At 36.8% G+C, this 12,276-nt stretch overlaps 2 protein-coding genes across 2 annotated transcripts; one reads left to right on the top strand and one right to left on the bottom strand.

The window, feature by feature from the left end:
* The first annotated feature begins 1,588 nt into the window (after positions 1-1,588).
* On the top strand, positions 1,589-7,623 carry LOC140043398 (uncharacterized). The gene is made up of 6 exons (XM_072087900.1): positions 1,589-1,702; positions 2,056-2,178; positions 2,705-2,791; positions 5,043-5,273; positions 5,771-6,394; positions 6,585-7,623. Exons 1-6 carry the CDS (start codon positions 1,621-1,623, stop codon positions 6,872-6,874), a joined length of 1,437 nt encoding a protein of 478 aa, XP_071944001.1. The 5' UTR covers positions 1,589-1,620; the 3' UTR covers positions 6,875-7,623.
* Positions 7,624-7,704: 81 nt separating this feature from the next.
* On the bottom strand, positions 7,705-11,754 carry LOC140043399 (uncharacterized). Its single transcript, XM_072087901.1, has 3 exons — positions 11,656-11,754; positions 9,899-10,086; positions 7,705-8,591 (listed from the first exon to the last, which is right to left on the bottom strand). Exons 2-3 carry the CDS (start codon positions 10,047-10,049, stop codon positions 8,362-8,364), a joined length of 381 nt encoding a protein of 126 aa, XP_071944002.1. The 5' UTR covers positions 10,050-10,086; positions 11,656-11,754; the 3' UTR covers positions 7,705-8,361.
* Between the last annotated feature and the right edge of the window lie 522 nt (positions 11,755-12,276).

The raw sequence follows: 12,276 nt of genomic DNA, 5'->3' as shown, positions 1-12,276 counted from the left end.
GATTAAAGAATTTTGAATTGAATTGAATTGAATGTTATATTACGTTTTATCAACGTTTGTACAGCCGTGTCAACATTGCTCTTCTATTCACGATTCTCATTTTGAGTATTTTGCGGCACGTTTTAATTATTGTAAGAACAACATACGGTAGAGTATTATTGTACGTTGATTCGATGAGATTTACCTCTTTTAATTAGATGGCCATTTTAATAATTTCATTTCATTTATTTGTCTACATAAAATGCGACACAGAACGTGGACAAAGAACAACAAGACACATAACTAGACAGAGACAGGATTCCTAAAAAGCGAACTAATTACTATCTAGTGGGTTTTCTGCTTCCGGCATTATTCGATTTATTTCAGTATGGACTTTGATTTGACTCTTTGCTGTGTGAAGTTTTGATATTCGTTTAAGTCACATCTTAGTACAATTTTTGTCCAATTTATAAGCGCTACGTGTTGGACGCATACTCAGTATTTAACTATCATACTCTTTATCATCAAGTTGTGCTCCGAAGGCTTTCCATGTACAATGGGTTTAAAGACGATTACATTGCATATTCCGCTCGAGTCCATTATTTTTGTATGCGTCTATTCGAGACCTGGCCAGAACTAAAGTTTTGTTTTTTATTTACGAATAACAACCACACAGGTTGCTCTATTATTTGTAAGTCTTATATTAGTAAAATCCGTTTCTGCCCAAAAATGACTGATATACATCTTTAAAAAAATAATTACTCTGCCCTACTTATTACATTTCTTAATTGAGTCTATTAAAATCAATGATAATGTATTAACATGGAGCCGTCCTTAATGTTTTTAATGAATCGTGATGTAGGCGATACATTATTCCATTTCATGTACCGCGCCACTCATCCTATGGCCCTTTGGCATCGTTAATAACTACTCCGCCCATTGAGGTTCCATTCTAGGTTTGATTCTATAGGCCCAGGCTAACATGTGAGTATAGTTTATCCGTTTAGTTGTAGTCGACATCGATGGATTTTTAAGAGGTCTGCAGTTCCAGTCTCAAATTAATCATGTTTCAAGATAATGGAACGCGCGCGTAATTGTTATGTTTTTGTGACGTCACTAATCAACAATAAATATCGCACTTGGCTACAGTACATTATGTAAAAAAAAGAAGAAAAAAACATATTTTGATCAAAATAAATGTACAGTCGATTGCACTTAAGATGCATTGTTCGTTAATTAAGTAGTCCTATCTATATACTAGCTTTGACAGAAAACAGCCCCTAACCAATACGGAGTAAGCAGAACAGTTGAATGCATTTTAGAGTTTCGTAATAATACATTAAAATCGTTTTTCTTGCTAATTTAATTTAATTTATAGCACATCCCATACATCACACAGTAACTATTATATATTTTTAATATTATGAAGAACAAAATTGTATCATCACAATTTATCATAATGTAAATCTTCATCAGCTATCCTAACAACTTCGTCTTCCGTTGATAAACGATGTCGCTGATTGCTATGGTAACAGCAAGCACATTTTAAAAGGCGCTGTTGACTTCCAATCACAGCCTACCACCTCGTGACCGAATGATAAGCGAACATACTTATTACAGATAATCTTTGTGATAGGTTGGATGCGAGAAGCTGACGGGATGGACACATTCATGTTAACTTTGCTAATTATTCAAAGTCATATTATTATTTCCTCAATTGCAGGTAAGTGTGTTTTTTACAATATCGATAATTTTTATTATTTAGGCCTGTAACTTTTTAAAAACTGCTTTATAAATACGAATAACTCGCATGTTATTTTAAGATTAAATAGAATTATTGCATCTGATATTTTTTATGGAAGGTTTGAAGATAACAACTCTTGATTCTGGATCAGGTGTTGGAATATAACCAATTATTTTATTTTAAACAAAAAAAAAGAAACATTGTCATTGTAATCGAAATGATGAAGTGCTTCATCATTGTCCGTTGGTTATGGAATCTGTACTGTTGTTGGTTGGAAAATGTAATGTGGGGTATGACTAGCCCATAATAATTATCGCTTCTGTATCTTTTAGAGTTAGTCTCTAACAACAAAACTGCCACCGGTTCTGAAAGTCTATCAAACACTGTTCCTCCACAAAATGCTTTAGACGGCAATGACGTGCCATATATTGAAAAAGGCAGCTGTTATTTATCAGGTAAGCATCCTTCACCTCCTTATCTAGTTCTCTCCTCCATGTGTTCCTTGGGCGTCCTCTATTTCGTTTTCCTTGGGGATTCCATGTTAGGGTATGCCAAGTTATGTTGTGTTTTAGCAATCCATTTCCAGTTCCTTCTGCCAATCTCAATTTCCACTGGCTCTTATCCAGTCATGTGACTAGATATCGTGCAATTAAGTTTCTATTATTGTTTTATCGATAATTTAGAAAACTGTGAAAAGGCCGATATGTTCAAGATGAAAGGGAAAGATTATTGATTTATTTATTCTTTTTCATATTCGTATTTATTAATGTTATATCTTTGGGTGGGTCAAACTTAAAGTCTTTCTGACTTATATGACTCTACCCCCACATGAATACTTCATTGCATTTATTATCCTGTATGTATGTTATAATATTGTGGAAATAAATTGAATTGAATTGAATTGAATTGAATTGGAGGACCGATTGATTAATTAATCACAATTTGAATTGTGTGGTTATATAGTGGTTACTATCTTTGTAGATGAAGGCGTAAACCGTTGGTGGAGGGTAGACCTGGAACAAGACTACGAGATTGTCAAAGTTACCATCATTGCAGCCATTGATGATAGTAAGGCCATATTGTATGATTAAGGAAGGATAGATTGTAGACATCTTTCTTATTAGATAACATTCAATGTGATTGTTTTGTTTATATTGCCGGAATACAGTAAAACACCTCCTTTTGGACACCCCTATATTCAGAGGATCGATTCTCCTATTCAGGAGGGTTCTAGGACACCTACCCCCTAGACAGTTACCCCCCGGATGTTTACCACCCGGACAACTACCCCCTTAGGACAACTACCCCCCCCCCCCCCGGACAACTACCCCCGGACAACTACCCCCTTAGGACAACTACCCCCTTAGGATAACAACCCCCCGGACAACTACCCCCCGGACAACCACCCCCTTAGGACAACTACCCCCTTAGGATAACTACCCCCCGGTCAACTACCTCCCGGTCAACTACCTCCCCCCCCCCCAATCCAAAAGTAGACAAATATATAGGACCGGTTTCTGTAAAAATGAAATCATCTGTTTTTAACGGGTGTTTCGAAACTAGAGACCCGAGACCAGAGACCTGACACGAGACCCAATACGAAAAGGGAGACCTATATTTGGGTCTCCCTTTTCGTATATTAGGGTCTCCCTTTTCGTATAGTGTGGTCTCTCTTTTCGTATAGTGGGGTCTCCCTTTTCTTATAGTGGGTCTCCCTTTTCGTATATTTAGGTCTCCCATTTCGTATATTTGGGTCTCCCTTTTTGTATATTTGGTCTCCCTTTTCGTATATTTAGGTCTCCCTTTTCGTATATTAGGGTCTCCCTTTTCGTATAGTGGGGTCTCCCTTTTCGTAAAGTGGGGTCTCCCTTTTCGTACGTGGGTCTCCCTTTTCGTATATTTAGGTCTCCCTTTTCGTATTGGGTCTCGGGTCTCTGGTCTCTGGTCTCGGGTCTCTAGTTTCGAAACACCCGTTTTTAACCGATTATTCTGTTTAACAGCACGCTAGACCACCCTAGATGTGCTAGATTTAAAGTACCGTATTTATTGAAAAAACGGCCTGGGCTGTTTATTGTTCAGGTGGTTTTTAGGTGGACATTTATTGGAAGAAAGTTGTTTATTCAATGGGAGGGGGTATAATCTAATGGAAATAGACGCCGATTATTCCATATGATGTATCATGGGAGTGACATGGTCACCGTTTATTTGAGGGGAATTTATTTAAAGATCGCCGTTTATTCGGTGAGTGAACATTGAGGTCAAATATCAAAAGTGATATTATTCTTCAAGTGTACAAAAATACAAATGACAAATTTGAGACAAAAATTAATTCTTTTAAGACCAGTGGTTATCGAAGCATTGTCCTGACGCAAAAATTATTATTATTATTAGCGAACCCAGTCTTTACAGTAAATACAGGGAGTACTATATAATACGTTCGACTATCCTATGATCATGTGTGACAATCTTCAGTTTATACCAGGCTATATTTATGTTCAATCTTTTACTTTTGTTTACAATAATGAATAGTAATTCGTCAAAGTAACGAATTAAAATATAGTTATTAATTCCTATTATACGCTGTTGTTGCAGAGTCAGGTTGTTGAATGGTCTGGGTGGTAGTTGTCCGTTCGGGGGGTAGTTGTTCTAAAGGGATAGTTTTCTGGGTGGTAGTTGTCCAGGGGTTAGTTGTCCTACGGAGGTAGTTGTCCTAAAAGATTATTTACCCTCGGAGTATTGTCCAGGTCCAGGAGGTAGTTGTCCTACGGGGAGTATTGTGTCAGAGGCAGTTGTCCGCGGGGTAATTACCCGGGGGGGGGAATTCTCCGGGGGTAATTGTCAGGGGTAATTGTTCCTAGGGGGTAATTGTCCGGGGGTAGTTGTCCAGGGGTTAGTTGTCCTACGGAGGTAGTTGTCCTAAAAGATTATTTGCCCTCGGAGTATTGTCCAGGAAGTAGTTGTCCTACGGGGAGTATTGTGTCAGAGGTAGTTGTCGGGGTAATTACCCGGGGGGGGGGGGGTAATTGTCCGGGGGGGGGGGGGGTAATTGTCCGGGGGTAATTGTCCGGGGGGTAGTTGTCCAGGGGGTAGTTGTCCTAAGGGGGTAGTTGTCCGGGGGGTATTTGTCCGGGGGTAGTTGTCCTAAAGGGGTAGTTGTCCTAAGGGGGTAGTGGTCCAGGTGGTGGTTGTCCGGGGGGTAGTTTTCCGGGGGTAAATGTCCAGGGGGTGAATATCCGGATACGATTCAGGAGACCCTCTTTTGGGTCCTGAAGGTGTCCCCTTAATATGAGTTCTCTGTATTTACATTTATTTTTTACAGCACCGGTGCAATACAGTTTGCATGATTCCAAAGTTCTGATTGGCAATGACGGAGTTGATTCTGCTCAGAATACTCAATGTGGTCAAACTATTTCTTTTGAGCAGTATAATTCTAGCGCGATAGTTGACGTATTATGTTCTCCACCAATCAACGGTGCGTACGTGTTTATTACGTCAGTGTCAGATAGAAATCTTGCAATATGTGAAGTTTTTGTCTATTCCTCTGAGGAAGGTAGGCCTATCATTTTTTTGTGTTTCATATTTCACTACTCTAATATAATTATGGCCTGTTTATATACTGGAACGATAACGAACGACGATAAATATATACATTTTTATAGATACTATAAATATACACGTTTACTACAAAAGACAAACATCCTTAGAACTATATTTAAATTGTTTTGGGGAGTATCAAATGACATAAATAAAAACAGTTTAATCGTTGTGTAGTATGAAGTGATGCTTTAATATTAGACAATGGATAAAAAGAGGCTTATTTTTCCATGATATACACTATTCTTCTACTGTACACAATTTCAAAGCAAAGTAATGGGCAAAATTGACACAAGTTGATTTGAAATTGTTCGTTTAACGTTCAGTAGGAACCGGTCTAACGCGTCACGTTAACATTACGTCTGATGGCTTGCACGCTGCTATCATTGATTCTGTTGTGTTATTACTTCTGTAAAATAATACATTGTACATGGTTATGAAACTGTTTTATAGAAGCTGACCAAAACGACCTACCACTAAACCCACGTGGTTTTTGGCCATTGAACTCAATCTACACGATCCATGATCTGTCTGGTGTTAGGGATTATGATTACAGCGCCTCAAGAGTTCATTTTATTAGCACGACTGGAGTGGCATTCGCAGATCTCTTACCCGTCGATGGCATACCCAGCAGTATCTCAATTCCAAACCGCGGCCAGTTATTTCAAGATGGAATCTGCACTCTGATGTTTGATATTAAACCAGAGCCTAACTCGGTTGGTGAAATACTCTTTGCTGGACATATTAACATTACACAAACAAATTCAGGAACTCAAGTCTACGCGTCCGAGATAGAAGTAACTTTTAGTAACCATGCTAGAAAGCTCCGCGGTGTGGTCTTCAAACCAGATGTCTGGACATCCATCGCCATTATTCAGGATGGTGGTGGTACTGTGTCTTTGTGGAGGAATGGGTTCTTTGTCAGCAAGGTAATGTTTCAGACACCGGATATGTCGTGGAGCGGCGTAGATATTGGGTTTAGCGGTGGTGCATCGGGGAATGTTAGGAACATGCACTTCTACGACCGAGCGATGACTCGAAAAGAACTGATGGCAGCTCTTACAATTCCTTCCGAAGGTACCGTATACCATCTCTTTCGTTCAATAATTGAGACAAATTTAACTTTAGCATAATAAGTGTGGTTTTACATTTTTTTATCGACTGTAACACAATACCTTAAATCGTGAATCAGTTTCCATTGTAATATTGTAAAATATATAAACGCCTGCTTTTTTGTGGCATCCTAAGTTGTTTTATTTTATTCTAGAAACAATTCAGAAACAAACTGCAGCGTCGTTGATCAGCAAACTGTATTCTGAAGAAGAAGGCAGCATTTTCAGATTCCTCAAACTAGCGACTTTCGCCAGTGAACACGTTACGGAGACTACAGCCGTAAGAACCATGTACGACTGCGCAATCATGTGCAACAGATATATACTATGCAACGGATACGCCTACAATTGGAAGTCAAATCATTGCGTAATCGGAAAGGAGTTTGTAGACGAAACAGACCTAGTCGTTAATATGGAATGGCATTTTTATAATTATTTACCTTGATGATGATAATTCAAATGCGGATCAAGCAATCTTATTCAATGCAATATGGTTTTGGCTAGTTTTCCCAAAACCTGATTTCGTGATATGAGGGTTCCATTTAATTCACTGAGACGCAACACAACGAGGTAACGCATCGTAAGAGATTTGACCAATCACAAGTGATGAATTATTCGAACTGTCGCTTGTCATTGGTCAACTCGCTTGCGTTGTGTCCAAGTAGAATAGGAATCTATAGATAATTTGTAAACTTCGTGTCTCCTGCTCCAATCAGATACCCTGTTATTATTCGGCCATAGACATTACATTAGTCCTGCAACGTTTTAACCAATGACAAGCGAAGTTATAGACGGTTAGCAATCACAAGCGAATAAGCCATCGCTTGTGATTGGTCAATTCGCTTGCGTTGCGTTTACGTCCTTGCGTTACGTTCTAGTGGGAACCAAGCTTAAAGCGTGGTTACCACTAGGACGCAACGCAACGACGTATTGACGCAAAGTGCTGTATTGCGTAATCACAAGTCGGAACCGACGACGCAATAATGATCGCAGGTTTGATTTCACGCAGGCGGGGCAAACACAATTATCAGAAGGACATTTTCTTACGTTGCGTAGGTCGCGTTATGTTCCGTCGCTAGTGGGAACCAAGCTTTACTTTCATACAGATATAAACACATATTTTATTGCTAGTGATAATTTATTGAATATTATATAGCGTACTGTACATTCCAAATAAAATGTTAAATTACCGTAGGTCGGTGATGTTGGTTTGTTGGTGTTCGTTTTGCTGTGGTGTTGGTTGGATATATTTAATAATGGTAAACAACAGCAAAATAAATGGTCACAATGGTGACTCAACACGCTTTATTTGCACTCTTAGGTGTAGCGCAGTTATTTTTCCTTACTTAATACTACATAATCCTAAAGCTACGTCTACGTGAAAACTTCCAAACTTAAGCTAACTCGGCGTTTAGCAAGAAAAGCTTGCCAAAGTTTGCTATGTAGACTTAAAAAACTGCTATTGCCAAACTAAGAGGGGATAAACTACCCTCTAATACAGTACTGGTAATTGTTCTAGTACAAGGGCTAATTTTTACAATCAAGGGCTAATCATGTTTCATAAAACGATAGTAGCTTGCAGTTATCGGGGGGAAATGCCCATTCCAATCAATTCATGTTCTCGCTCCAACGAAAAAGTACCATCGATGTTTGAGTTGTTTGTAGTCTGTTTGTGAAACTATATTACAAAGATTAAACCAAGGCAATCTAACAACAGGACACTGATCTCGCCTTCGCAAGATAAGAACTCGTAACAGTTCTTTGATCTTATGTCTGACTGCGACAAATACAAACAGTACTGTACTATGAACATGTTTAAGGGGCTTGGAACTGATCTTGTCGCAACCATAGATAAACCCTTTGATCTCCGGAGATCAGCATCCTGTTGTTTGATTGCCTTGATGAAACTATTCAATTAGAAATACTTAGAATCTACTTTGATCTGTTGATACAAGTCACATCTATCATATAATTCTCTCCTTCTTTGATCCAAATGGTAAGATATTTACCAACTTCGTCTTCTGCGCCATCTGATGTATAAGCCTGGTACTTGCCAATCTCATATACTCGGCAATCACCATCCATCTGACTAGCTTCCACAGTTGTGTGTTTGATCTTCTGGTGACCAGAGTTTTTCTCCATTTCCCACAATCCAGGTAAAACTACAGAATGCAACAAAACTATTATATTTTGATTGTGTTTTTTTTCTTTCATAAATTACTTGTACAAGTTTTTTTAATGAGTCGATTGAGTCGGTGCTTTGGATCCCAGGGCATTGGGTTCAAATCCTGTAAGATTCTAGGATTTGTTCTCATGTCATGAAAAAACAACACCACTTCCAAAGACTTGTTGAATAAAGTAAAAAACTCTACTTATTGCAATCCAGCAATCTGTCTAAAATTAAAATGTTAAAAGAAAGAATAAAAAAAGCCTGCAGGCCTACTTGGGAAGGTACAACTATGCAAAAAAATAGATTATTAAGAGAAAAGTTCAACCAATAAAACGTGCTTTATCAGAACATTATGAAAACCAATTAGATTGATAGACATTTTGGAAACAACATCTTTAAAAAAGTTGAACGTTTAAGGTACAATGACATTTATCTTGATTGAGAACATTTGACAGAAAACACGAACATGCTGATGAATTAGTAGATTTGACATTAGATAATGCATGTGTACTTTAATGTTAGTGACAAACAGGTTGTTGGCGCTGACTTTATAATGTTTTGGCACTAACAATGAGGTTTTTACAAACTTTCTAAAAACCTTGCCAACTGTTTTTTGTTAATTAAAAAAGTTGTTGTGGTCCAAAGAAAGAAAGTATGTGTAGGCCTCCGATTTAATATTGAGTGTTTTGCTCTGCTTAGCTTTATGGGGCCTTTTTAATTTGGAAGTTTATTACTGTAATTTTGTAATTTTAATACTAATAATTTTTAATACAAAGATTAGGTCCACATAATACGTATAAAATATTTAAAATTCTTTGAAACAATGAAAAAAACACATTGAAAGTATTGTCTCTACAAATTTAAAAAATCAAATAAATAACTTTTTCCCATTTGTTGGTCTTCACCATTTGTTAAATACTTTTTATTTTATTTGAAATTTGTTTTTATTATTATTTTATTAAAATATACATTTGATCGATTGGTCGGTCGGTCGGTCGCGATCGGTAAACACTAACTCAAATTTGCGCACGCGACTGCAGCCATGTATATATGGCCTTGTTAAAATCAGTAGGCCTAACTGCGATGCTGATGCAAATAATAATAATAATTGTTTTTTTATCGTCGAAACATGAAAGGCAAAAGGTCTAACATTGCAACAGTTTGAACTAACTTTATATACTTTTTAGTTCATTAAACTCGAATACTTTAGGGGGACGGGTAAGTTACCAAAGATTAATAGTTTTATTGACAATTACGTGACACCCCCTTATGGAAATGAAGTAACATCCTGGAACTTACAACTTCTTCCTGTCTGAGTTTCCATCCCCTGCAGCATGACACGACAACCGCTAGTGTAACTTGCTTCAGCTAATTCGCTGTACTTTCCCTCGTTGTACAATGTCATATTGCGGTTTTGTAACTCTTGAAGCTTTTCGTTTAGATTAGCCATATTTTACACTTTGTATCACAAATTCACGTTATTTAACCTATAAGGGAATAAATTAACCATAGAATTGAAATATTTCACTATTATTTGGACAGAATACGTTATTGTTATAGGCCTAAACAAAGGTTTAAATTTGTTAAACTGCAATTTAAATATTGAAGAAACGTGCAGAAACAGAACGAACAAACATCGAAAGTGGGAAAAGTTAGCCATTTTGGCCCTAACTTGGACCTAGATGGCGGATGATGTTCAAATATAGTTTAGAACTTTCCCGGTACAATTGCGGTCATTTTGATACCCCTATGTAAGGTTACGTGTAGTAACAACAATTTGTATAACGAACAAACACACAAACGTACAAACTCTCTCACTTATAATATAGATTGCCGCTACAACCGGGACTGAATCGGGAAAAAAGAGATAAAAAAGACCCATGAGACTAAGTAAGAGGCTACTGGTCAATAAAATGGCCTTTACCGTAGATTTTATATAATACACATTAAACATGGTATCACTTTATTTCAAGATCAAACCTCATTAAACTTGAAATGAGTTTTAAGTAATCGTTTGTTAACAATTAACAAAAATGTATTAAAATGAATGATCATCACTGTTATACAGTAATACGATAATTGAAGACACCTCTCGCTGAACAATAACGTAACCAAAACATTCATTATCTCAGTCTTTTTACTCTTAAGCTCTGTCTACACTATCAAACTTTATGTGACAAAAAATGTGATGCCCATATATGGACATGATGATGTCATATCACTACCATATTTGCACATCACACTTTTTTTGTCAAACTAGTTTGATAGTGTAGACAGAGCTTCAGATTTCTAAGAATTTCTTCTTTTTCTCTCCTCTTTATTGTGGCTTTTTGAAGTAAATTGAATTTGGAAGTTAATACAATAATAACATTCTAAATGTCATTTTGTAATTAATAATTAATAAATTAACAATCACATTTTGTAAAATAATAAATAAACACAATTAATCGTTATTATCAAGTATTTCAAAAATTATCGTTAGGTCAACTATAAAACCAGACAAGATAAATTATGCGTTACAAAATTATAATAAAATGGAAACATTGGAACGTTGCCAGTGTGTGTGAGTGTTTGAACAACTTCACTGAAAATAACAATAACATTGCTTCAATAGATATTTATTATTTGATGTAGGCATACGGTAATGCATTAAAACTATAATAGCCAGACTATCGTTTTTCCTAGATTTAAATTCTGTGATGTGCCCATATATGGACATATTACTACCCTATTTGGGTATATCACTACCATATTTGGCATCACGCATCATATTGTCAAACTAGTTTTATAGTGTAGACAGACCTTAAGACAATTAAACAAACTTGCATTTATCGCATCGTTTCATAACATTATCTTTGGTTACTAAATTAAAAGATGTCGACTTAATTACGTAGTATTTTTCTTTAATTAGGAATTAGGCCTACCTACTGTAGTTAAATAAACAATTAGTCGGTATCGTCCTTTGTAAACAGGGAACGTTTTGAAGTGTTTCTTTACAAAAGAAATATTTCTAGAGAAATCATCCCCTCCCCTTGTTCCGTGTATATCTGACTTACCCTTTCTTGTTGGCAGAGTCCGTCGTCACAGCCACGTTACGTCTGTGTAATCGAGTATGCAAATGTGTCAAATTATAGATGTGTGTGTAAGTGATGTAAGGGGTATTTGTGACGTCGTATAAGATCGAATGTGATTATCAGGAGATTGTGTAGATTAGTGACTTTAATTTGGATATTTTGTAATGGGTGAAGGGTGGATTGGCTTATGATCAGACTGCCTGGAGACGTAATAGGTTCACTGCTGGATCAAATACGGAAGATATGATTTCCTTAATAAAACATTATGCAAGTTTGAGTTAATGTCGCTTCCAAATAACGTGACAGGCGAGTATGCTGTCAAAAACATCAGCCGGGTTCTAATCCATGATTAATTTAAGCAATTTACTGTTATAAAAATGATTTCCCGTCTAGACAATTTTAAATTGCGAAAGCATTGTTTGTATTGTATTTTGTTTTTTTGGTATTGTTTTTTATTGTATTATTTTTCTTTAAATATTTGCCAAATAGCCAAAGACTATAAATCGCACTTTTTGCCACTCCTCACACTCTTCCCATCCTATTATTTTTCCGAGTGCGTGCCCCGGGAACCAGCACACTTTAAATGAGGGCGCTGGATTATTT

Source organism: Antedon mediterranea, chromosome 3 (genome assembly GCF_964355755.1).
Source record: "Antedon mediterranea chromosome 3, ecAntMedi1.1, whole genome shotgun sequence".
NCBI classification, from domain to species: domain Eukaryota; kingdom Metazoa; phylum Echinodermata; class Crinoidea; order Comatulida; family Antedonidae; genus Antedon; species Antedon mediterranea.
The sequence above is the reverse complement of the archived record's forward strand: the minus strand, read 5'-3'. Positions and strand labels throughout refer to the sequence as shown.